The sequence below is a fragment of the Corylus avellana genome, chromosome 1, assembly GCF_965113065.1.
Source record: "Corylus avellana chromosome 1, dhCorAvel1.hap1.2, whole genome shotgun sequence".
NCBI classification, from domain to species: Eukaryota; Viridiplantae; Streptophyta; class Magnoliopsida; order Fagales; family Betulaceae; genus Corylus; species Corylus avellana.
In genome coordinates this window covers 13,801,270-13,826,526 of record NC_142490.1, presented here as the reverse complement: position 1 = coordinate 13,826,526, position 25,257 = coordinate 13,801,270, and the positions used below count along the sequence as shown (strand labels likewise).

General features: G+C 34.6%; 4 protein-coding genes and 1 pseudogene across 4 annotated transcripts; 4 read left to right on the top strand and 1 right to left on the bottom strand.

Moving 5' to 3' along the window:
- Positions 1–3,148: 3,148 nt before the first annotated feature.
- On the top strand, positions 3,149–3,928 carry LOC132169149 (protein SEED AND ROOT HAIR PROTECTIVE PROTEIN-like). Its single transcript, XM_059580232.2, has 2 exons — positions 3,149–3,443; positions 3,585–3,928. Exons 1-2 carry the CDS (start codon positions 3,149–3,151, stop codon positions 3,926–3,928), a joined length of 639 nt encoding a protein of 212 aa, XP_059436215.1.
- A 2,054-nt stretch (positions 3,929–5,982) lies between these two features.
- On the top strand, positions 5,983–6,823 carry LOC148587963 (protein SEED AND ROOT HAIR PROTECTIVE PROTEIN pseudogene; annotated as a pseudogene).
- A 2,339-nt stretch (positions 6,824–9,162) lies between these two features.
- Positions 9,163–9,892, top strand: LOC132169148 (protein SEED AND ROOT HAIR PROTECTIVE PROTEIN-like). Its single transcript, XM_059580231.2, has 2 exons — positions 9,163–9,349; positions 9,585–9,892. Exons 1-2 carry the CDS (start codon positions 9,163–9,165, stop codon positions 9,890–9,892), a joined length of 495 nt encoding a protein of 164 aa, XP_059436214.2.
- A 3,664-nt stretch (positions 9,893–13,556) lies between these two features.
- Positions 13,557–15,565, top strand: LOC132168808 (uncharacterized). Its single transcript, XM_059579868.2, has 3 exons — positions 13,557–14,213; positions 14,296–14,359; positions 14,462–15,565. The coding sequence occupies exons 1-3, from the start codon at positions 13,912–13,914 to the stop codon at positions 15,266–15,268; spliced, it is 1,173 nt and encodes a 390-aa protein (XP_059435851.2). The 5' UTR covers positions 13,557–13,911; the 3' UTR covers positions 15,269–15,565.
- Positions 15,566–15,686: 121 nt separating this feature from the next.
- On the bottom strand, positions 15,687–24,416 carry RSH1 (RELA/SPOT homolog 1). Its single transcript, XM_059579867.2, has 24 exons — positions 24,083–24,416; positions 23,558–23,748; positions 22,716–22,895; positions 22,521–22,586; positions 22,328–22,420; positions 22,106–22,237; positions 21,913–22,014; positions 21,750–21,827; positions 21,597–21,668; positions 20,647–20,754; positions 20,362–20,459; positions 19,820–19,880; positions 19,650–19,712; positions 19,498–19,554; positions 19,294–19,395; positions 18,970–19,128; positions 18,705–18,836; positions 18,475–18,561; positions 18,298–18,369; positions 17,473–17,559; positions 16,954–17,386; positions 16,504–16,565; positions 16,335–16,403; positions 15,687–16,217 (listed from the first exon to the last, which is right to left on the bottom strand). Exons 1-24 carry the CDS (start codon positions 24,105–24,107, stop codon positions 16,113–16,115), a joined length of 2,634 nt encoding a protein of 877 aa, XP_059435850.1. The 5' UTR covers positions 24,108–24,416; the 3' UTR covers positions 15,687–16,112.
- Between the last annotated feature and the right edge of the window lie 841 nt (positions 24,417–25,257).

The window sequence follows — 25,257 nt, the reverse complement described above, 5'->3', positions numbered from 1 at the left end:
AGCAAAATATATAAATAAAAAAATAAAAATCAATGCCTAAAATGACATCGTCTTGGGCTGGGTAGGTGTTTTAGTTTTAAGGCACAAAACGGTGTAGTTTTGGGGTAAGGGTAAAATGGGCACAAAATTTGACTTTAACGTTAAAAACTACTAGAGGGGTTCAAAGTGAGAGCAAACCAAAGTTTAGGAAGCCTAAGTGAGAGTTTTAGTAATTCAGGGAGTGCTTGTCAAATTGGCTGAAAGTTCGGGAGGGCTTACTGAAGTTTTCCCTAAATACAATCTATAGGAATAATATTGTAGAATTTCACTGTTGATTTTCTTTTACTTTTACTTTTTTTTTTTTTGAGGGGCATGCATGATCATCAATCATTTTTTTTTTCTTTCTTCTTTTTCTTTTGAGGGGCATGCATGATCATCAATCATCATGGTTGATTTATTGGTGACTACCAGATTGCTACGTCCATCACTTAATAGATACTATGATAATTAAGCTTTGAAAAATAGTAACAATTTGAATTAAGACTCGCAATTTTTGACACCCTAGATCTATAGCCCTTTCTTTCCTATATATATATATATATATATATATATATATATAAAGTGGGGTTGAGACGCATCAGATCAAGAACAAAAGAAAGATAAAAAATTGTTTCTCGCCATATAAAAAGAATAATTACAACTTTAAAAGAATAAGAATATGTTTGGGATTGTGTTTGAAAAATAAAATTTTTTAAGTAAAAAAAAATATTTTTTTGGCAGAAACTTCATTTTTAAGCTTTTGCTAAAAGTGCGTTTTGGTAATTTTTAGGCTTTTTGAACTTTTAAAAGCGCTTCAATTTTTTTTACCAAACGTTTTTTTTTTCTTCAAACGGACTTTTTGAGTGTTAAACGCATTTTTAGGCCCCTCAAATGCACACCGAAATAGACCCTAAATCAATTTATTCCAATTAATCATATAATTTGTTTGAATTAAAAAAAAAAAAAAAACTTAAATAGACTCGTTGTAAAAACCCTAATTCTAATTGGACTTAATGACTAAAACTTAACCCTAATTCGACTTACTTCGAGCCAATTCCATTATTGAATTATAAAATAACACCGACTCTTAAAATAAAACATAAATTTAAATACTAATAACTAAAATAAAACAACAGACTAAATTACTTATTTATCTTATGCATTATTATTCCCCCTTCATCGGAAAAACTCGTCATCGAGTTTAAAAACGTGAAAATATATGTTGAGACATGAGAATGCTTTATGTCCAAGCCCAACTCTTTGGATCAGGCTTTGGGCATGGACAAAACGCATTCTATGGACTTAAATTTCAATCAAGCTTTGGGCTCTCTTTAGTACTCCTCCTACCCGCAAACTCTTTAGACTTTTGCACATTTGTTCGTACTCAAGGGACATTTGTTTGTGCTTGCGCTACTCTACCATACTGTATACCACCATCGGCTCTAATATCACTTATTAGAGAGATCCATACCTTAAAACTTGAGAAGTTTCTTAGTGAGCACAACCATCTTATATTAACCGCTCAAACTTATTTCACTCTTTCAATGTGCACAAGATTCAATATTTTTACACTTACACATACAAACTCAACATGATTGATGAATGCAGCAATGCATGTCAACGTCTAGATAAGTCTCTTTGTTAAATAATATAAAATGAGAGTATAATATGTAACATTTTTCTTCCAATATTGATCCAGTCCTACATATCCGCCTGCATCCACCTACAAATATGCAATTAGGTCAAAGTTTTATATAAAGAGAAGCAGTTTGTTCCATCAAATCTTCAAAAGGAACGCACTCTACTTAACAAATAATGAACTGAGTTAACATTAATTTGCTGGATGCTAGCTAGCTAGACTTAGCAGTTTCCCACGTCCCATTTAGATTATGTATAAGGTTCGTTCCCATCGTGCAGCCCATTAGCTTCCTACTTCACTTTCTTTTCTTTTCTTTTTTTGTTTTTGTTTTTTTTTTAATTGAATATAACAAGATTAATTAGACCCATTTCTTTAAAAAAAGCAAATAATGGTCAACATATATCTCCTCATATTTGTAGACGTGGTTTAATATAGAGAATAAGGATCTTGCAATTGAATATTGTTTGAATTATTGCTGGAATTCCGATCTTAATCTAGAAAAAGAGAAGTGTTAGAGAGCCAAAGAGAATTGTTCAAAATTTTTTCCAAACTGATGTGCCAAAATTCCAGCCACCCCTTGAATTTTCATTTTAAAATTCTGCTATGTCAGTTTGGAAAAATTCTGAACAATTCTCTTTGGCTCTCTAACACTTTTCATAGAAAAATGCTTAAACTAATTTACAATAATCAGTAATTATGGGCGTGTCTATGTTAATTTCTAAAAACTAACAAGGATACAGTACTTTTCTCAGTTTGGGTAGGAGGAAATTCTTCGACTTAAAGTCTATTAAACTAATATTAATTTGTCTTTACAACTTACAAGTAATTCTCAAATGTATTTTTAATAGGGTATGTGATTCTAAAATGTATTTTAAAATACATGTAAAAATCACATGCTTTAAATACTGATATCAGTTTAATAGAGTAAATTTAAAGAATTCCGTCCAACCCATTTTGAATGAAAGTTTCGTCTGACTAATAAGTACTAATTATTTTTGTGTAAGCAAGACTTCCTTTTTTTTTTTTTTTTTTGTTAAATAAAAAATCGTAATGACAGTCCACATAATTGCTGTAAAATGAGTCAACCATTGTGGAATAAAAGGCCATTTTTTAAAGGATAGCAGGGAAACTTTTTCTAACTATTATAATTACTAGGTTGTAGTTTGGGGTTTTGTTCAACATGTTGATTATCACCTAATTAATCAGGCATTAATATCCGTATCATGCACGTTGTTGACGACAAGATCGAGCTCTCCTTTGTGGTAAGCATTAATCATGATCATCTGCCATCAAAATCCATTAGTGTATCTACTATCGTGCAACCAAGTAATTCCTCAAATAATTAATACATATTTTATTTCATGGTTTATACTTTATAACATTATTTGAGCCACAATATCGCTATAAAAGGCCATGCATTTGTAGCCCCTTCACAGCACCCATCCTTCCTTCGATCTCTCTGTGCAAACATTACACAAAACATATATAGAAATGGCTTCAACTGGTTTCTTGTTGTTGACCCCTTTGCTTCTCATGTCACTGATAGTTATGGCCTCTGCAAACGATTATGGATATACCCCGAAGCCAGACTATCACGAGGAGAAACCAAAACCCCAAGAAAAACCTCTCCCCACAAAACCAGACTACTGGAAACCAAAGTCTCTTCCCGAAAAACGGGATTTTGAGAACTCACATCCTGCAGGAGTGGATGACCTACTCCCTACAATCATTGGTATTCAAGGGACTGTTTTATGTAAATTAGGCGCCAAGTACTTCGCTCTCCAAGGTAGTCTCGATCTCTTTGTATAATTAATATTACAGTTAAGTTACATGGGACACTTAGGATCGTAACACAATCTGGTTTTCTTGATTGTTATATAAGAAGATTGCATTTGATCAATTGATGATATGTTCTTGGTGAATGCAGGAGCCATTGCAAGGATAACATGTGTAGCTATTGATGAACATGGGTACGAGACAGCTCCTTTCTCCCAGCTGACTGAAGGATGCGATGCAAACGGATACTTCTTTGCAACATTATCAGGGCTTAAAGATAGCTGGAAGCTTAAGGCATGCAAGGCTTTCCTACACTATTCTCCACTTGAAACTTGTAAAGTTCCTGTTGATGTTAATCATGGTTTAAGTGGTGATCTCCTATCTTCTTACCGAATCCTCAACAACAAGCATACCAAGCTGTACTCTGTGGGGCCTTTCTTCTACACCTCAGAATCTGAGTCAGCCCCTAGCGGTGGTGATGGTGGTGGTTATTAGACAACATTATAATTTATATGCCTGTGTTGTTTCGGTTTTTTTTTTTTTTTTTTTTTTTTTTTTTTTTTTTTTTAAATTTTCAAACTGATTTAATATGTTGAGCTTTGGGAAAGGTGTGGGATTGATCAGTACTCCTCTTGTTTATTACTGATTCTATTGTAATAAGTCTTGTTCAATTATTGAGGCATGTTTCTGCATGCAACCCTCTTGTTATAAGCTTGCGACTTTCCTTACCTTTCAATTGATCTACTTTATAATCTTCTTGAACTTTTATTACTTTTACAAACACATTTCTAAAGTTCAAAAACTCTCAATTTAGTGTATCTAATTTTGAAAAATTTGAAATATCATCCCTCCACTAGGATTTAACCGAATTAGTCCTAACGGAGGAAGCCAAAATAGTAAAAATACCCTTGTTTAAAAATTAGAAAAGAAAATTTGTCGTTTGATCGACTCACGACCTCAATTGATCACGACCAAGTCATGGGAATTTTTAATTTTTAAATATAGTAGTACAGACATTTCACCTATACTCTATATGATTTAACCTCAAAACCTAATTGTAGATGTGTCATTGCAAATTTTTTAAAGTTGGATATACGAAATTGAGAGTTTTTAAATTTTAGGAATTGCAAACGCGATAAAAGTTGAGAGATGTTAATTAAATGCAGTTTCTCCTTAATTGTTTTAAGCATGTGATTACTAAGTGGAGTGAAAACCTAGGCCTGTACTAGCTAATTGCTTCTTGATTGTCATAAATTTGCCCCAATTTCGTAACACAATGACTACGCTTGCTCTATTGAACTCATATCAATCAATATGGACATTCAATGAAACGTAGAATTAAACCTCTATTTCTAATTAGAAAAAAAAAAAAAAATCAAATGATTTACAAAAGTGTTAATTTGTTAAAGAAATAATAACAGATATTGAATACAAAAGATAATCATCATGAGTAATAAAGTGATAACAAGAAGATAATCTGCTTGCTTAATTAGGATCTAATCGCATAGTAATGTTAATTTCTAATCCTCCTTATCTATGGGAAAATGTTGTGAGGATGGGAGTTAGTAATTGGGAAAAGAATACTCTGCTAGCTCTCGCCCTAGTAGGCTGGTTTTAAGCTCTTTAGGGGAATGAGATCAAACATGCATGGTGGCACCCCAAAAAGAGAGGAACAACTACTGAAAGTAATATTATGGAAAATTAGATTTGTTAGATTATTATTGAATGATTTATCTTCTGTTAGGGTGGAAATCCAATGAAGGACTAAAAAGAAAGAAGAATAAAAAAAATGCAAGAATTAATGCAATAATATTATTAAACTGTTCTAATTCCCATTCTATATATTTATAGATTGCAATGCAAGTTTCTCTTTTAACTATTACCTTCATATATGGAAGTTATCACCTTCCATGGAGATGATAGATTTTCTATCATCCAAGCAATCAACCCTATATATCCGCATCAAAGAATGCCTCTAGGAAAATTTTTGGCCCGTTTTGACCCAATTAGAAATCATATTTATAGTCACTTTTGACTAGAGTTTTCTATAGATGTATTATTGATGCCTTAAGTATTATTTCTCTTGAAAATAGTGAAACGACGTTGAAACTCTGTAAATGTAGTTCTTAATGGTGAACCACGTAAATATCATAATATATATATATATATATAAAAGTTTATTAGAAAATATTTATGAATTACTTAATATTATTTCAATTTTATGTCAAAATATTAATTAGTTGGAAAAGTTATAAAATCTGATGTATATATGCTAGCTAGGACTGCTGTTCTCGCATATATCATGCACGTTGTACGTTGACGACAAGATCGGTCTCTAATCACGATCATCTTGTGCCATCAAAGATTATTACTTCATTTTTTCTGTCGTGCAACCAAGTAACTCCTCAAACAATACATATTTTATTTCATTGTTTATAACATAATTGAACCACAATATCGTTATAAGAGGCCATGCATTTGTAGCCCCTTCACAGCACCCACCCTTCGTTGTTCTCTTAATTTGTACATATATGCATATTAACATAGAAATGGCTTCCACACGTTTCTTGTTCGCCACCTCCATGCTTCTCTTGTCACTCATTGTTATTAATGTCTCTGCAAACGATTATGGATATGCTCCGAAGAAGCAAGAGTATAATGAGAAACCAAAACCCCAATATAAACCTCTCATCCCCACAAAACCAGACTATTGGAAACCAAAATTCGAAGGGAATCCAACAAAACCAGATTATGAGAAACCAAATCCAGAAGGAGAGGATAAGCAACTCCCGACAACAACTGGTATTCAAGGGACTGTTTTATGTAAATCAGGTTCCAAGTACCTCCCGCTTAAAGGTACAAATATAATCTCTTCGTCTAATTGTTCTTTGTGAAACTTATCCTCCATCTTTAGATAGTAAAGTCTGATAAAATATTGATTAAATGATTAAATTTATCTTCTTCTTTTTTTAGCTTAAGCTTAAAAATGGCAGTTTTTCTCTGCCCAAGATTCTTGATTCGTTTAAATTTATTGGTTTTAATTTGTTATTGGTAAATGCAGGAGCCAAGGCAAGGATAACATGTCTAGCTATTGATGAGAAAGGGTACGAGACAGCTCCTTTTTCCATAGTGAGTGATGGATGTGATGCAAACGGCTACTTCTTTGCAACATTATCAGGGCTCAAGGATAATTGGAAGCTTAAGGAATGCAAGGCATTCATGTATTCTTCTCCACTGCAAACTTGTAAGAATCCCATTAACGTTAATCGCGGTATTAGTGGAGATCTCCTATCTTCTTACCGCATCCTTAAAGACAAGCATATGAAGGTGTACTCTGTCGGGCCTTTCTTCTACACCTCAGAATCTCAGTCAGCCCCCAATGGTTATTAGACAACATTTTATGCCTTTATTGTTTTTTTTTTTTTTTCTTCTAATTAATTAGTTTCTTAAATTGAGCTTTGAAAATGGTGGGGGATTGAGTTTCTGCTGTTTCTCTGCCATCTTGGAGATTTGTAATAAGCTTAATTTGTTGAATTAATAAGTTGAGGGCATGTTTCTCCCCTCTTGTTTAGATTTTATGCAACTTGCTTTATCCTTCAATTGATATGTATACCTGAGTTGGAAACATATTATCATGCCAAGGAGATTATATATGAGGAGTGAAAACTTGTACCAATTATTTATTAGTTATCTATAATTTCGTCCTGAATTTTGTAATAAAATGATTACACCGTTGAAATTGGAGAACTCAGAGAGAGAACAAGAATAGAATTAATTTGCTTATATGGGTATTTATAAACTACAAAAGAACCTTAGCTAGCTTTCAAGATTAACCTCACTCATTCACTTCACATTTAATTTCCAATTGCTTATATTATAAATTTTAAGTAAGTCCCACGTGTAGATCAATAAGCCCCATGTAACTACAAAACAGAAAGAGTTCGTCAGTTGGCCTTTGGTCATGAGATAGAGTCAGTATCTCTAAGCTTGGGAGAAGAAATGGAGAGAGTGAGAAAGAGATCGAGGTCTCTCCTAGAAGGAGGTCTCGTGAGTGGCATATGAAAAGCATACCCGAGGGAGAGAGGAAATAGACCTTTTATTGGGTCTCTTGGGCCTTGGTTGAAGTGGGCCTTATTTTAGGCTTTTTGGGCCTTCTTGGGAAGGGGTTGGGAGTTTTAAAATGGTTATTAGTGCTCATTGATCGGTGTATGAATTACATGTATGTTGGACGGATTGAGACTTCTTAGAATTTTCTTTAAATTTGAGATTCTCAAATTCATAAATCTCAGTTGTTTATTTCATCTAAGTGTTTAAAATAAACCATGTTTCAGCATTTAATGAGGAAGATACACTCAAGGAATTTAATAAACCATGTTTCCTCATTAAATGCTGAAACATGACTTATTTTAGATGCTTAGATAAAATGAACGGCTGAAATTTATGAATTTGAGAATCTCAAATTTAAAATGAATTTTAGGGGATCTCAATCCATGTTGGACAAAGCCAAGAAAAAGGAAAGGAAATTAAATTGGGTGGATATATTCGCAAATACATCAAACTTTTCTATATACAAGTGTATAGGAGCAAGTTAAGCAACAAACCGTAAAACACAACTACAAAGGACAAAGCAAGGAGCAGGAGATCTAGGGGGATTCGAATCACTAATTAGGATAACAATTATAAGAAAGGAGAGACAAAAGAAGAAGGCTTCCATTGCAACCCATAGAAGCAGTTCATTTAACAAGATTATACACAGCCTGTTGGAATAAGTGACTCATATTCTCTCAGGCATAGAGAGTAATACTAAAATATTAGTATAGTTGGGGGTATTTTGGGGTTTTTCAAAATATGTCTGCACAATTAGAATTTTCCTATAAATTTATTATGTTATAACCCTAAATCATTAATAGTGAAATATAATTGTGCTCTCTTGCGGACGTAAGCACATTGTCGAATCACGTAAATCTATGTCTTGATTGTCTCCTTCTCTCTCTTTTTTGTTTTTGTATTATTCATCATTATTGTATACGGTAACAACACAACCCAATAGACAAGTGCAGTGCCAATTGAGAAATGCTATATATACTACTTTTTCATCTCACTGAGATAATGTTATAATACTCATCAATCCTTGTTAAATAAAATTAAAAATTAAAAACTGATAAGCACTATTACATCATCCCAGTAATATTGCTCGTGCCCATTATACCTAACAAAGATGTGCCAATAAAGTGTTCTACATGTATTTTCAGACATAAGAATGAATTGAACGTAAGATCCCAACTCCACCCATTATGGATATTCCCCCAAATCAAATGTCAATAACATGCATTATGGGACCTCATTAGCCGAGTTATATAATTTATTACTACTTGTTTCAGGAAAAAAGAATTAATTTAATCTACAATGCATTAAAATATCACAAAGATTTAAAATTTTATCTAAACAGAATCTAATTGGTTTATCAAATCCTCAAAAGTTAAGAATATATTAGAAAAAAAGTTTTGTCGGGTAATTGACTTTGCACCTTTGCATGTCATGAGATTGCAAATATATAATTTGAGCTCCCCCTGATCAGCATTCCAATAATTTGATAGGCCTAGCAATCGTGCGACCAAGTAAGCTTCTTTCCTCGTATATTTAATTCCATGAAGAATATAACATGAATACACAATCATTATAAATAGGCCATGCATGATAATAATATTCCTCCACACCTCACCCATTATATGATAATGGCTCTAAACCGTTTCTTCTATGCTGCATCTTTTCTTCTCTTCACACTGGTGATTATTGCATCTGCTAGCGATGAAAAGAAAATCGCTGCAGGAAATAAAGAAAACCTCCTCTCCACAATTATAGGCATCCAAGGGCTTGTTTATTGCAAATCCGGCCCCAAATTCATCCCACTTGAAGGTAATTCCTATATTGTAACGATACACGGAAAACACCGGTCACACGCTATTATCTCAAAACGACAATTAATTTTGAGCTTCTATTTGGCACCCATGAATGTTTTTTTTTTTTTTTCTTCTATTATTCATCTTCTCAATATGAGACTCGGGTGTTTCATATATCGTATCGTTTTGTGCATATAAACTAGTGATTATGTCTTATTTGTTGTTCTCTTTTTTGACTCAAATTTTTGTAGGAGCTGTGACAAGGATAACATGTCAAGCTGTTGATGAGAATGGGTTTGAGACAGCTCCTTTCTCCTTCTTGAGTGATGCATGTGATGCAAAGGGTTACTTCTTTGCAACATTGTCTGGTGCAGAGGTGGAAGATAATAGGAAGCTTACAGAGTGCAGGGCTTTCCTTGAGCTGTCTCCCTCAGAGACTTGTGTTGTTCCAACAGATGTAAACAAAGGGATTAGTGGTGCTCTCCTTGGCTCTTATCGCCTCCTCAATGACAAGAAGATGAAATTGTACACTGTGGGGCCTTTCTTTTTCACATCATAAGCAAAATCAATATCTAATGGTTTCTAAGAATACTTAGTGTGAAACTTAAATAACCAAATTTTGTATTTTGTTTAGTTTATTTTGAACTGTGAGCAGGGGTAGGAGGTAGGTTTTCCTTGTTAATGGTTGACTTTATTGGTTGGTTGAGACTTGAGAGGAAGGGTCTTCCACAAGCTTCTGGAGATTGTTACCAACTAGCTTTTTCTAAAGAAATCACAGAAAGTTTTGTGTTTGGAATTGCGATTGAAAAAAGTAATAATTTGAAAATGCATGTAAAGAACAAAAACAAAATCACGATTTCATGCAGCATCTTTAAAAGTGCTTGTTCGAAAATGCATAATTTTAAGTATTATTTGGTTATAAATGGCTAGCTGTTCATGCATATCTCACATAGTTATTATTATTATTATTATTATTATTATTATCATCATCATATCCAGGAAAATATGATTTAATTGATGTTAGATACCCTTAAATCTTAATGAAATGATGCTTGCCTCCTTATAAAGGGGAGAAATAACACCTCATTTTCGACGAGCTGATCGAGAAATTGGGATAGAAGAAAAGTTTAACTATATCCACTCATTACTTAGAGTATTTTAAAAATCTTGTTTAAGAAATAGAGTTTTTAAGTGAAAAAGTATTTTTGCCAAAAGTGTATTTTGGTCACTTTTGGGCTTTTTAGACCTTTAAAAATGCTTTCAATTTTCTTTTACTAAACATGTACTTTTTTTTCTTCAAACAGACTTTTTGAATGTTAAATGTACTTTTAAACTCTTCAAACGCACACGTAAACAAGCCCTTAGAAGTGTAATCATACGAACTTTTGGTGTGCAGGAGAATAGGTGACAAATTTTAAAGTTAATGTCATCCTATGATATTAAATCCCAAACGCTCATTGTAATTGCTACTGCAATCCTTCGTAATTTTGTTAGAATACATGATAAGACGGATAAGGGGTTTTAATTAAGGTTTTTGGCGCACACACATACAAAAAAAAAAAAAAAAAACAAAAAAAGTTATATGCAAGTAAAGTTTGATTAGTCGGATGAGAATGTTCTAATAATTAAAAGGGTTAAATACCTGAAATCCCCTATGGTTTTACTTTTTTATTTTTTCTCCTCTAGGGTTTATTTTGTATCACAGGAGGTCCTTGTGGGAAACCCTAGTGGGGTTTCAAGTATTTAGCCCTAATTAAAAATATATACCTCATTTACCGACTTCCAATAAATCCCGAAGGGAAGCTTAACCCTTACTTTTTTTTTTTTATATGTCCGTATAAGAGTAGAGAGAGATAAATTCGAACTAATGATATCTGATTCATGAGACATGTCCTCAGCCAATTAAACTATCCCTTGGAACAACTTAACCGTTATACAAGTAAAAGATTAGACCCCAAAAAAAAAAAAAAAAAAAAAAATGGTGGTACGCTTTACAAGTAAAAAACACAAAAAGGAAAAGTGGTATGCTTCTATCGATGTAACACTTTCTTGATTGTTACTTAATTCGAATTGGGCTTCCCTATAATCTGGTTAAGAAAGAGTGAAACCTTCACACACCCTTGTAAAACAACCACTATGATATGATTGTGATTTTATGGGCGGTTTACTCTATTTTCTCAGAAAATATTTCTTTTTCCTTTTTTCTATTTTTTAATTTCTGACTGGAAAATGAGAAAAGAACCCTTTGTTCGTTTTTCTTTTTCGTTATTACTAATCAAAATAAATAAATGTAAATGTGCAATTGAAACAATCTTCTTCCGCCGCCTGGCCTTCTAGGTGACGAGTATTTTCAATGTCATATCACAGACAAGTATTTGGGTGATATTAAGGGTTGATTTTCATCGTCAAATCATCACAGTTTTATAGCATTTTACTAAATAATTTAAAAAATAAATAAGAATAATATTATTTAAGAGATTGCTACATATGTTTATGATATAAATCTTTTTGATTAATGAGGATTTGATTTGTGATTAATGTGGATTTAATTTGTAATTAATTACCTTTAATTTAAGGGATTTGTTTTGTATATATATATTTTTTGAACGAATTATCTCTTCATTGATATAAAAATCAAAGGATAATACTAGACATCCCAACATTTTTTTCCAAATTCCTTTTCCCAAATGATCTAGTTCATTTAATAAATAAATAGATTTATATTTTTTTTTTTTAAAAAAAAAAAAATGAATGTGGAGATCATTTGGGAAAGGGAATTTGAGAAATAGTGTTTGGATGTCTAGCAGCTCTCAAAATCAAATGGGGCAAAATGTTTCTTACAATGTGAAAGATACAATTTGAAATCTTCACAACTCAAACATTATCTATGACATACACAATAGCCTTTCGGGCTATTGTAAGACAATATCTACAGTTTCAGATTTGCAGCAAATTCTGATGAATCACATCTTTATCCGCTGTCAGGTCATTGATTCCCGGCCTGTTTTTATCTCTGCTACTAGTACTTTATCAATTGCAATCCCCTTCACTGCCTCTACCATAGTAACAATTCTTCTTTATGCCTGATAACTCCTTCGTCATCAGTGTATGGTTTGCTCCCAGAAAATGAATCATAAGAAAACAAAAGACCGACGGGAAACCAATTTCATTATTCTTAAGGATTCGTGAAAACAAAACATAAGAAAATGAATAAAACTTCACCCCATAGATCGCTACTAAAAGTAAATCTAGAGATAATACATTCTTATTTAAAAATAATGAAAATACAATAACAAAAACCCAACACACCCTCACGCATTCTACATGTCGCTAGAACGCACGCTGATGACCATTGACACACGCACCCTGGTTGATCTGCAGTGGAGGCGGGAAAAAGGAGGAGGAAGGGGGAAAGAGAAAGGAGGCGGGGAGGAGGGAGTTGTAACGCCCTCCCTCCACTTTGCTATGCTCTCTCAGTGTTGCAAGGATTTGTTTTGTATTTAAAAGAGAAAAATACATTTTACCCCCCTAAACTATCTACCCATTTGCACTTTGACCTCCAATATTTAAAAAGTGACACTTGCCCTCTCCAAACTTTCAAATTGTTGCAATTCGACCATTCTGACTTTTTTTTATCCCAAAATGCCCCCATCCTAAGTTTTTTTATTTTATTTTTTTATTTTTTTTTTAACAAAAAAAATTAAAAATTAAAAATTAAAAATTAAGGGGTGGCCGGCCACCCCAGTTGGGCCTAGGGGTGGCTTTGGCCACCCCAGACTAGATACCCCTTAATTTTATTTTATTTTTTTTTTAATTTTATTTATTATTATTATTTTTTTAACTTGGAATATGAGCATTTTGAAAAAAAAAAAAAAAAAAAAAAGTTCAGAATGATCGAATTGCAACAATTTGAAAGTTTGGGAGGGTCAAGTGTCACTTTTTAAACATTGAAAGTCAAAATGCAAATGAGTGGATAATTCGAGGGGTAAAATATATTTTTCCCTATTTGAAATTATGCTAAAGTTCTATAAATAGTGTCATATACTCAAATTATACAATTAATGAATAATATAGTCATTTAGGCTTTATCATGTAGACGTAAGTCATTGACCGAACCATGTAAAATCTTGTATTATTTTATTATTTCTGCTTTTATCTTATTTTTTCTATTTACTTATGATATAAAGATAGCATGTAAGTGAAAATCAGTTATATGGTTGTATCGTATGATTGGTATAACAATTCACTCCATAAACAAATGTGCAATTGAAACCAAACATCTTCCGCCGCCCTTGTTGGTGAGTCGGTGACAAGTATTAAAACTCATAGGTGGTGGTACAATGACAGGAGGTGACCCTAAGAGAGAATCTACCGTCTGTGAAGGAAGAGGTGGCAATGCAATGAGATGCCACGTGACATATCTGTCCAAACACACCCCCGGTTCAACCTCTGTATTGATGCTTCACTCCTTCTCAAAGTCAATCCTACCCCTAACTGCTCTCCTCTTAAGAAAATAACTCATTTGATTGCTCAACAAAACTAAACTGACACACCCAGAGAGTACAGGAGAGAGCTTTCATGGAGGAGCAAAAGAGCACATGCAAGCGAGATAAGAAGATGACCCAGATAAGCTTTGGCGGCGGAGATGGTATTGGAGCACTGGTTGTTTTGGGAGGAGCCTTGGCCGTTGCAGGTTTGATGGCAGTTTTTGCAATCAAGAATAGAATAAGAAGGGTCGACGGCAATGAGAACTCACAGAAGCCTAGCGGTCGATCCAAAGAATTGAAGAAAAACTTCAGCTGCAAAAGAAAAGATGAAGGGAGTGAAGGGCTGCGCCTTCTTTCTCAAACTTCATTGCCAGCCAATCCTTATAATTCATGGTTCGCGCTTGTAGTTGATTCTGTTGAATGATTGTGTTTTCCTATGATTGTAATTAATCCTCAGGGCATGATCAATCTGCAGTTCCACGCGCCATGAAACGTCGAAGATGAGCGAGACAGAGGTCTTCACCAAAAGTTTGATCCTGGTGAATGTTTATGCAATTGATTGTAGTCATAATCTTTAAGTGTCCTTGGTATATGAATATCACTATGTGCTGAACATTGATGCCATTGTTAATTTGTTGTAGGAAGAGAATCCTATGACTGAAATGGTCAGCAAGGAAAAAGAGGATTCCTTGAGTGGTCATCAAGAGATCATCATACTTTCGGATGATTCAAAACCAGGAAGAATTGCATCGTGCGAAGAATCTTTGTCGCCGGAGATTCCTATTGAAGATGAGAAAGCGGATGAGTGTGGAGTCATCCAAGAATCTTCGTCGCCAGAGATTCCAATTGAAGATGAGAAAGCGGATGAAGCAGAAGAGATTGCAGTAGAAGATTCAGCAATGCAATCAGTTGGAGAAGATGATAAAGCGGATGAAGCGTGTCCGATTGTTCATGCAGTAGAAGATTCAGCAATGCAAGAAGACGCATGCGTTTCAGAGGAAGGCGATGAATGCTCAGAAGGCACCGGCCAGTCTTCTGTGGGATCAAATGCAGAAGCAATTTGGCCGGCAGAGTTGATGGAAGAATCATCACAAGAACACAAGCAAACTGATTCCATTGTTCAAGGTTCTATGGAAAAGCCGGAGGAAGAAGATAAAACAATTAAAATTGATCAAGAGCATGATTACCTTGACAGCAGCAAAAATGGCGATGCCTTCGAGAATGAGGCTGCTGAAAAACCAATCACAATACGGAAGGAAACGCAGGAGCCGGTTATGGTGATGCATCAGCCATCACGCTCATCAAAGTTGAGAAATTGGATTTTGTGTGTGTTCTTGCTCGTGGTGCTGATGCTGTTGCTTTCTCTCACCCATCGTAAAGCTATGTCTTATTATTCCCAACTGTATCCTGATTCTTTCATTATCCGTGAAAGTCTAGAGAAGCACTAGATTTGTTTTCAACAAGTTGGGGACAAATAAGAGAATTGAAATTATCAAAAGGTACACACCACACCATCTAGTTTTTGAACGTTGGATGCTCATTATGCCCCATGCCATGCTGAAATTAACCATGTATGATCATGAAGATCTTGCAGAAAAGCATGCAATAAGGAATTATAAACAAGTACAAACAGAGACCCAAAAAAAAAAAGAAAAGGAACAATTTTACCGAAGAATTCTTCGACAGTATCAACAATTTTTTTGACGAGTAATTTTTTGTCTCCAAAGAGAGAGAGAAGAGAAGATTCTAACTAATAAGATCCGTTAACGTTGAGAATACTCATAATTTTCATGGTGTGAAAGAAAATTGCAGGAAATTGACAGAGCCCTTGTACGATGAAGCAATGCCATTATAACAAAATTCCCATGAGAGAAATAATCTTCTTCCACTAATGCATTAAGAAAGAATTGTAAGAATATACACAAGGGGGGAGAAGATAATATTGTCATAGTATGTGAAGGAAAAAAATTTATATAGCAAGAGATTCTCACAGCCCTTCCTATAATTGTTTTTCTGTCCTGTCGTCTCAAGAACTTTATAAAGTGTATACCTCCTCTTACTCTATCACTCTTGTTTCTATATACAGTGCCCTCAATCCACAGACTAAGCTCTTTGGCTGCTGCGGGTTTATTTGTAAAGTAGTATCCAACCAATAGATGAGAACTAAGGAACTATATACCCAAAAACTAAGATATGATTATGACACACTCGAATCAGAATTTTTCTGAGGACAAAACTTCATACCCAGGTGTTGCTGGGTAAACTTCTTGGGCTCGTGGCTCAGCCGATCATTTAGCATTCAAGAAATCGATGGGTTTCAATTGAGCTTGGCCAGCTGCAACCCGTAGACCATCCCAAAACACCAAGGATTAGATCTATGCTTGAGCAAGCATTAACCTGGGGGAGAAACAATATTATATATAAGAACTACAGATTCAAGACAGAAAGACTAAAAATTAAACATAGAAATAGGTAGTGATACTATCAAGTCTGGAGAGGGATCTTGCGCACTACCAGACAGTCCGCGTTTCCGTCAACATGAAATAGCATGACAGCCATTCCCCTCCCTCCATCAATCTCAGCCTGGTCAACGAAAATGCTAGAGTCACATAATAAAATAGCACAGTTTACAGATATTAATAGACACATTCAATCATCTGTTGAATCAATTTCAACCACTCACCACGCAAGAACATATAGCAATGCCTGCAGCTGCCAATGCTGTTGTGACCTGAGCCATCATGCCTGAAATAATTGTTTAACAACAATAACTAGGTTAAGTGACATTCATGAAGGAAATCTAAACTTGACAAAATAATGGTTAGATATTCCAGTTGAGAATCTGGGTGGTGGATTCCCCACAAAATTTCTATAGTGTCTTAACTTTTTTTTTTTTTTTTTTTTTGTAATTCTTCTATAGTTATTTTAAAAAATAGTTATTTTTAAAATAACTATAGAAGACTTACATGTTATAGCATGATCATCTCCATCCGATTTATATGGATGGCCAGTTAAAATAGAAAACTAGCAAGGAGCCACGCATTACTAGTCTTATATGCCCACTAATGTTTCAAACCTTCTGGCAAAGCAAGAGGAAAGCAAGCATGGTTTTTATTTACCGAGTAAAACTTACCTCTTCGATCTATGCACACTACACAAAACCATTGGATGGAGTGCCCTTCAAGATTGTGCCAAGAGGCAATCTTGCTGGCTTGCCAACTTTCCAAACAAGGCAAGACTTCTTTGTACATCGGAATGTTTGCTTGCATCACCTTGGCAACACCATTTCCCTCTGATAATAACTCCCCTTTCACCTTCAAACTTACATGCTGCACGTGCTTACTATGTTTTCCATTGACCTTGGGGGCCCAAATGCTTCCATTTTTTCTTCCTGGGGATGATAGTTCCACAACATCCATAAGGATTTTATCCCACATAGGTTTGCTCCCCTTGGAAGGATCTGGGAGCTCTTCTGCTTCACTCTCCTCTTCAGAATCAGCAACGAAGTCAGTTACTGTATCTGCAGTTATTTCAGCAGCAGATAGTGCAGCTTGTTCCTTCAGAAACTACACACAAGAAAAATGGTAATTATTTGAGGAAAGGCAACTAGAAGTAGGAACAAAGTGCCATCCAACCACATAAAAATGTTTACTTTCATAATTTTGTGTCTGGCACTACGTGTTTTAGTATGCTGCATCCATTGCTTATGCCTCTGGAAAGCTGATTTGCTCGAGAGTGCCTGGTAAATCAAGAAAACTGTGAACCATCAAGAAAGCAGTTTGGGTGATTGAGTATTGCACATAGACCACCAAAAACATTAGGATGCTGCTTCTTGTTATGTGTTTGAGAATTGAGATAGTCTGCTGGACAAGTAAGACTTGTTTGAATAATACACAACGTGCTGGAAAAATTTACCAAGCAAGATCTTATCATTTCAAAGTACAGAAATCATACCATCATGAAGAAAGTACAAGATCTTAAATAGAAAAGAAAACTGAGTTACCACTTCTTCGGTATCTCTTTTTTTTTTAAAAAAAAAAAAAAACAACTATGTTTAATGGATATGCATCTTAAATTATGATTGTTTGGGATGCTCAAAATGAATTTGGAACTTTAATGAAAAGCTTTAGAAGGACTGGTTCACATAGTTTCTTTTGGTGGCTCAAGCAAAACCAATGCATTACCAACTTAGCATGACATGACATACAGTGCACAAAGAGCCCCCCACCTGGCTGATAAAATTCTGATTATCTTGATATGTAATTGTAAATTTGAGTGAAGAATCATGGCATCTGAACACTTCCTCTAATGTAATTGCAAAAGGAAATAATTAAATACTATTTTCCACATCATATTGAAGGAAATTTTTCTTTTTCCCTTCCTTTACAAAAAGTAATCATATACAAGGAACTCTGTACATTCCACAAAGATAAGTTCAACAAAAAGGAAATTATATTAAGACAATGATAATACTAACATTATAGGTGATTATCTCCACAACTTCCGCATTTGCAAGAACATGCATAGGAGAAACAAGATTACCGTTGACCTGCATAGAAGAAAGTCATGCACCACAACTGATTGATTCTGTTTTTTCAGGAGTAACACTCAAACGGACAAAAGAATAAATATCAGTCAAGATTGAGAAAAATACCTTCGCAGCCACCATCTTGTTGCCAATTTCAGTGTGTATCATATAAGCGTAGTCAATAACAGTTGCCCCCTTAGGCAGGTTCTTAATCTGCACATAATGTCAACCATCAATAAACTTGAGCAAGACATTTTTATATGTGAACATTAATTATGTTTTTTTATTGTCAATATTCAAAAGATAAAATAAAGAAAAAAGACAAAACTGATATGTAAGAGAATCCACTGTCTTACCTCTCCCCTTGGTGTAAACACAAAGACACGGCTGCCTAACAGATCTCTGGTGATGGTGTCTACAAATTCCCTAGAACTCATATTGCCAACAAACTCCTCTTGCCATTCTCTGATTGCATTGAGCCAGCCAACCTGGAGGTAACAAAGGACTTCATATTTGAGAATAGCATTGAAGTTAGGGTCTTGAAATGGTTTGCCATGAAAGCCCTTCAAGAAGGATTGCTAATTATCACAAATTTTCCAGGAAAAAAAAATAGTGAAATACCCTGAGAGCAATGTTTGCATTGTTGAGACAGACAGTCTTTGCTCTTGAACTTCTACCATTAGGCATTGCACGTCTAACTAAACTACTACCAAATACTCTCCCAGTATAATGAGCAGCAATGCCTCTCTCAGCTATAAGGTCCATCTCTTCAGTTCTTATCTGCCAAAAAAGAGATAACTCCAAAGATGAACAAACACTGCAGATGTAATTATATAAATAATTAAAGGAAGCCACTCAAAAATAGAAATCAATAACTTAACAAAAGCCTTGTTTGAAACTACGCAGGAAAAGGGAGCTGTTCAATAACGATCATCCAATACTTACCTGAACTTCTAGCCTAAACATGCTCTCATACAGAAAGGGAATCATGGTTGTGTGCAGACTCTGATAGCCATTAGGCTTTGGGGTTGCTATGTAGTCTTTGACCTGTTACGAAAGAAAAACTGATAACTTAAGATAGATACCAATTAATTTTTTCTAATCATAGAACTGTTGCTCTTCAAAGAGAAAAAACAGCAGTATACGCACAGCTCGAGGAACAGGGGTCCAGATTCCATGGACCAATCCCAGAACATGGTAGCAAATCTGTGGAAAATGCAACAATCAGAACAAGCAGCAGTTTACCGAGTATAGAGTGTAGCAAAAGACACCTAAACCCTTTGGCATGGGCAAAGATTTACCTGATGTGGACTGCATAATGGCCCAACTCCAATGTTTGCCTTTGGTTTTATGATAATACGAAGCTGGTCATGACAAACAGGAAGAAGTCTGTGAATAAGCAAATATAAAACATTATGTATATTGCCTCATCAGATTTTCATTTTAGTGCACGGATAATACCACAACAAACCTGTGCAATTTGGTTAAGCTCATTGATAGAGCCTTTAGATTTGAGGAAAGATTTATAGATACTGCAAGTAAACAACAAAAATCTCAATTTAAGGCTTGTCAAAAGACTTTATAACAACACTTACAACAGGGCATCAAAGAAGATAGCTAAATTAATTTCAAACAAGAAATACAATATCCCATCCCATATAGGGCACACTTAGCATGACAAGAAAATAATATCTCACTAAAACACCTACACAAGTCGGATCCCAAGAGAGTTTCCCCAGACATCTTGAGATCCCGACAGGGCTCTTTTGTAAAATATATCCATACACATAACTGGTAAGACATTAATGTAAAGTATGTGATTGATTTGCATGCTGAGATTCTCCACAAAGTAATACACCACCTAATTGGCTATTCAATCACAAATGATACATATAAAACTTGCAAACTTTAATCATGTTAGAACACCAGACACAAGGATCATGAGTTTAAACATATCATAAGTAGGACAATAAGTAATCTAACGAGTGGAAGTAGTAAGTTTTAGGGTTTGACCTGTATGGCTCCTTACATACAGAGCGAACTTCGGTTTTCACTGTCATAAGGTCTAGAAACTGATCATCCTCAATTTTCTTCATCAAAATTTTGTTTGCCTGATTCAAAGTGACAATGCTTGATAAGTAAATCCCATTAAGACATGAACAAATCAAAAGCTCCTGAACTTAAGATTCTCCAAAAGTTAAATTCTGATGTCACATGTTATTAAAGCCACCATACAATTGATAACAATCTTTTCAAGCTCTATTCAAGATTTCTTGTTTAAACAGAGAAAAGCATCACCTCCACAAGTTCTTTCTCATGTTCTTTATAGAGGTCTGCAATTCTTCTCTTGACTTTAGCATAATCTTCAGCATTTGTGTACATGAAGGATAGATTTTCAAGTTCTGACTGCATTATAATACCAATTTGTTATTGGAATATGAAGTAACAAGACAACAACCATCAAAGAAACAAAAGACGGGATATGAAAATGCAGTTTAAATTATAATCGTTCAATGGTTCTAAATTTGGGCAACAAAGGCAGTCAGGGATAATCATTGCTAATCTTGATCAAAAATGGGTAAACAAGTGCGAACACATACTTGGCAAAAACAAAAAACAAAAAACCTTATCAAAAAACAAATGCAAACACCCGCAAGGAAAGATATATAGAAATAGGTGGCATACTTGCATCTTCAGAGCACTTATTAAAGATGTCAATAGAACAACTGAAAATCAAAATACAACAAAGTAGCTCCTGATAAGAATGAGATAATTTATTCGTCTAAAAGATGCCTCAGCCATGGTATCTTAGCTTTGGCACCATATAAGATACAATGTCTTAAACTCTTAGTCACTCTGAACCTGGAATAGACTCTTGGAACTTTCAATGCACATAACCGGATTTTTCTTTTCGTCTTACCTCAAACCAACCTTCAGCTGTTAGATACTCAGTTTGATGAATTCACTAAGTATAAAAAAATTAAAAAATAAAATAAAAACTGAACTTACACATGCAACTTTATCATATTTCATCATTTGGAATGTTGAGAATATGCAAATACAGTAAATTGTGAAAGTCATCAAAAATGAGAGAGTACAATTAGTGTCACAGTCATAATGAGATGGCAGAATTTGAACAACAAATTATCTGGAACACAAAAGCATCAACAGAAAAAAAAAAAAAAAAAAAAAAAAAAAAAAAAAAGAAAAGAAAAGTAAAAGCCATGCAAGGAAACATAATGGTCTACCTTGATTTGGTACATCCCAAGCAACTTCGCTAGAGGTGCAAAGACCTGCAAAGTCTCCATTGCTATGCTCAACTGCATGGAAAATAATAATGTGAATAGTAATATCAAGAAAAGAGTAGATAAACAACTAATATAACGCTGATAACACACTACCTGCTTATGTGGAGGCATGTAAGAAAGGGTTCGCATGTTATGTAATCTATCAGCTAGTTTAACAATGATGACACGGACCTGAAACAGCAGCTCTTTGAGTCTCAAAATGGTTTTAAATATAATCAAGGCAGAGCATTGACAAAATTGTAAATAAATAGGTCACCTCCTCTGTCATGGCAAGAAACATCTGACGTAGGTCATCAGCTTTTACATCTTGTACTGAATCATTTTCATTTTTACACTTCAGTTTTCCCAGTTTAGATACCTAATCAGGTTAGTGAAGAATATGAAAACCAATGTAATCTGGCGTTTGTCCAACATAACAGAAGTTACTGAAGAAGAAAGATATATAGTACCTTAGTCTCTCCTTCTACTATGCGGCGCACAGTAGCACCAAACTCCTCCTCTAATCTTTCAAAAGTAACAACATTTGTATCCTCAACCGTGTCATGTAGTAATCCAGCAGCTATGGACTCCCAATCCAATTCCTAGAAGAACAATTGGAATCAATTTTGATAGAAACTGCAAGAAAAATACTACTCCAAAGAGCACTTATTTTTTAACTTTGTATGACTCACAAGTTCTCCTAGTATACGAGCAACTTCAACTGGATGAATAATGAACGGCTCTCCACTGCGTCTTTTTTGGCCATCATGAGCCTCAAAAGCCAGCTATACCAACAGTAAAGCTACATTTAGATATCCAGCCCTTCAAAAAGAATGGTCTGGAAGAATGAGAATACTAGGATTTCTTGCCAATCAGAGAGCTAACCTGAAGAGCCTTCCGGACCAATTCTAGCTCTTTAGATGAAAGGTATGAAATACTGGGCTTAAGATCCTGAGGCAATCAAAGGACCATAGTTTAAGTCTATAGCTCAAACCACAGGAAACAAACCTCTCTATATTAAATATTATTATCGTTATCACTACTATTAAGATGTCATGTTGAGCAATAACCGAATCATACCTCCCACAACCTTTCAGGAGAAACCTCATTGAAGGCATCTGAAGAGAAGGAAGAAGAACAGCACATGGGCCATCTTTTACCAGCAACATGAAGCAGTCTTGGTTTAAGGAGTCTTCCAAGAAGAACCAAGTCCAAATCATCACTAGAAAACCAGCCTCTATCATTAAAGGCTTCACATCTCTGGAAGAGGAGAAGATTGAACAAATTTTGTGATTAACAACCATGCAACCCAGTTTGTATACAACTGACCAGTAATACTGGATACATACTACAGGTCCATAATTTATTGTGCGACTCACAGTTTTGTTGCAAACATTGTAATTCTATTATGATAAAACCATGAACTTGCTTGAGACAATTCGAATCCACATTTCATAAATAATTTTTAAAAAAATATATTGGGGATTTTGGAAAAAGAGGAAGGGCCTAAAAGTTATGTCAACAAGATCGTGAATAAATATAATAATTCATGTTTTCCTCAGTTACTCATATCAGAAAAGAAGATGGGAAATCTTATACAAAATCCACTAAATTTCTCATTTGTCAGTGACGATTAAGATCCAAAAAAATTCCAAAATTAATTTTAATCCTTTTTTAGCACACTGCAAAAGATTTAATCAATTACATGCATGTCATGAGATACTTGGAGGCTTCCTACGCATCAAACCAGCATCCCAACTTTAGCTTAAATTCTGACCTCAGTTAAACATTTCTCTTGCATAAAATGCCGTACAGTTCCAAAGTTTTGAACATGATATACACATGACAGACAAAATGCATTTAATAAGCGCAGAAACCAAATTCAAATGCTAAATATCCAAAGGCAGATCAAGAAACTATACAGAATTACTCCGGTTTCTTCTTCCATTTCGCCCGTAAGATGATGAGGAACACTGAGGCGGGTGAGCTGTGCACGCAAGGAACCCGGTCAAGGCCCTCGGCGCCTTCCACGCACACGAAAGAGCACTACAATCATATCTTCCACTCCCATCCCACTTTGGTGATTTACATACGTTAACGCATTCTAACGAAACTACAAGATTCAAAAAACACATTTTTGACAATATCAGGGCCCCAATTCACCAAGAATATGAAACCTCAGAAAACCAAAAAGACAAAAGATAAGTTCTTAATTACCCGTTTGGTTGCTGAGAAAACACTACACAAGCGAAAACAAAAACAAAAACAAAAACAAAAATTGACTCAAATAAGCCACATAGAAGTACTAGGCTAAGTTCACTAAGTCTTCATCTTTTCTTTCCTTTATTGCTTCAAGTTCCGAAGAACGAAAACCCACTATTTGAAATTTCAATTCCCTTCATTTTTCCCACATTTTCTCAGCAACCAAACAAAGTAGACATACAGACCTGACAAGGAAGAAGCAGAGGCCATTTGTAAGGGAACAGAGCAATCTCATTGAATCGAGCTCAGCATTAAACAACCCACAAAACACACACCCCAGAATAGCTCACCAAGAATTCACCAAAACCAAAGCGGGACACAATCAAAAACTCATTGCTTGGACTTTCCGTGAGCTGCGCTTAGGAGAATCAGAAAAGCGTTTCGTGTGGAGGCGAAACGTTCGGTTTCGGACAAATAAGCGAGGGATTGAAACGAAGAAGGAGGCGAAGAGATAATTTAGAGAGAGAGTCAGAGAGAGAGAGATATGGAGCTGAGCCAACGCCACACAAATGCCGTTCGATAAAGATATTTTTTTTCTTTTTTTCTCTTTGGGTTTTATACTTGAGGCGTTGAAATTGGAAATTTATTAATGAGGTTGATTAATTTTAATGGACTAGTTTAGAATTCTTTTCTTTGAAAATATATTAATGTCAAAGAATTCTTGTAAGAACTTTTTTTAAATAATTATTATTAAAAATAATTTATTTTTAATTGAAATATTTTCTCTTTTCTAAAATAAAATAATAATAAGACTAGTAAAACTTATGATTTTGTAGGTATATCTCTAAAATATAGAGTTTTGCTTTTGAATCACTTTTTTTTTTTTTTTTTATATATATATTATAAAGGATATGATTAGAGATGGTGCTTTGTGTTTATTTGTTGAGTTTAGGTCGTGTCGACACTATTAAGACATGGGTATAAGATTAAACAATCATAATATAACTCATTTTAATTAAATTGGTCAGATCCATCAACTTTAACCTTACTAATTTCGTATTGAGTTTGTGGTACGGTTGCGGGTAATGTAAAAAACAGTCAACCTTAGTGTCACATGTCGGGCAGTGGCGGATTTACGCAGGGGCGACCTGGGGGCAGGCGCCCCTGGTAAATTTTTTTTTTAAAAAAATTTATTAAGTATTTTGAATCAGAATTTTATGGGTGCCCCTGGTAAAAAAAAATTACCAGGGGCACCCTTGGCCTTCTTTTGGTCGTTCAAATGGCCATTATGTAGAGAAATGAGGCTATTTTTTATTAAAGAGAGAGAGAATAAAGTTATATTTTATTAGTGGAGAGAGAACTTATAATAATTTATTATTAAAAAAAGATAGTGGGTGAATTTTTTAGTGTTTCTAGTCAT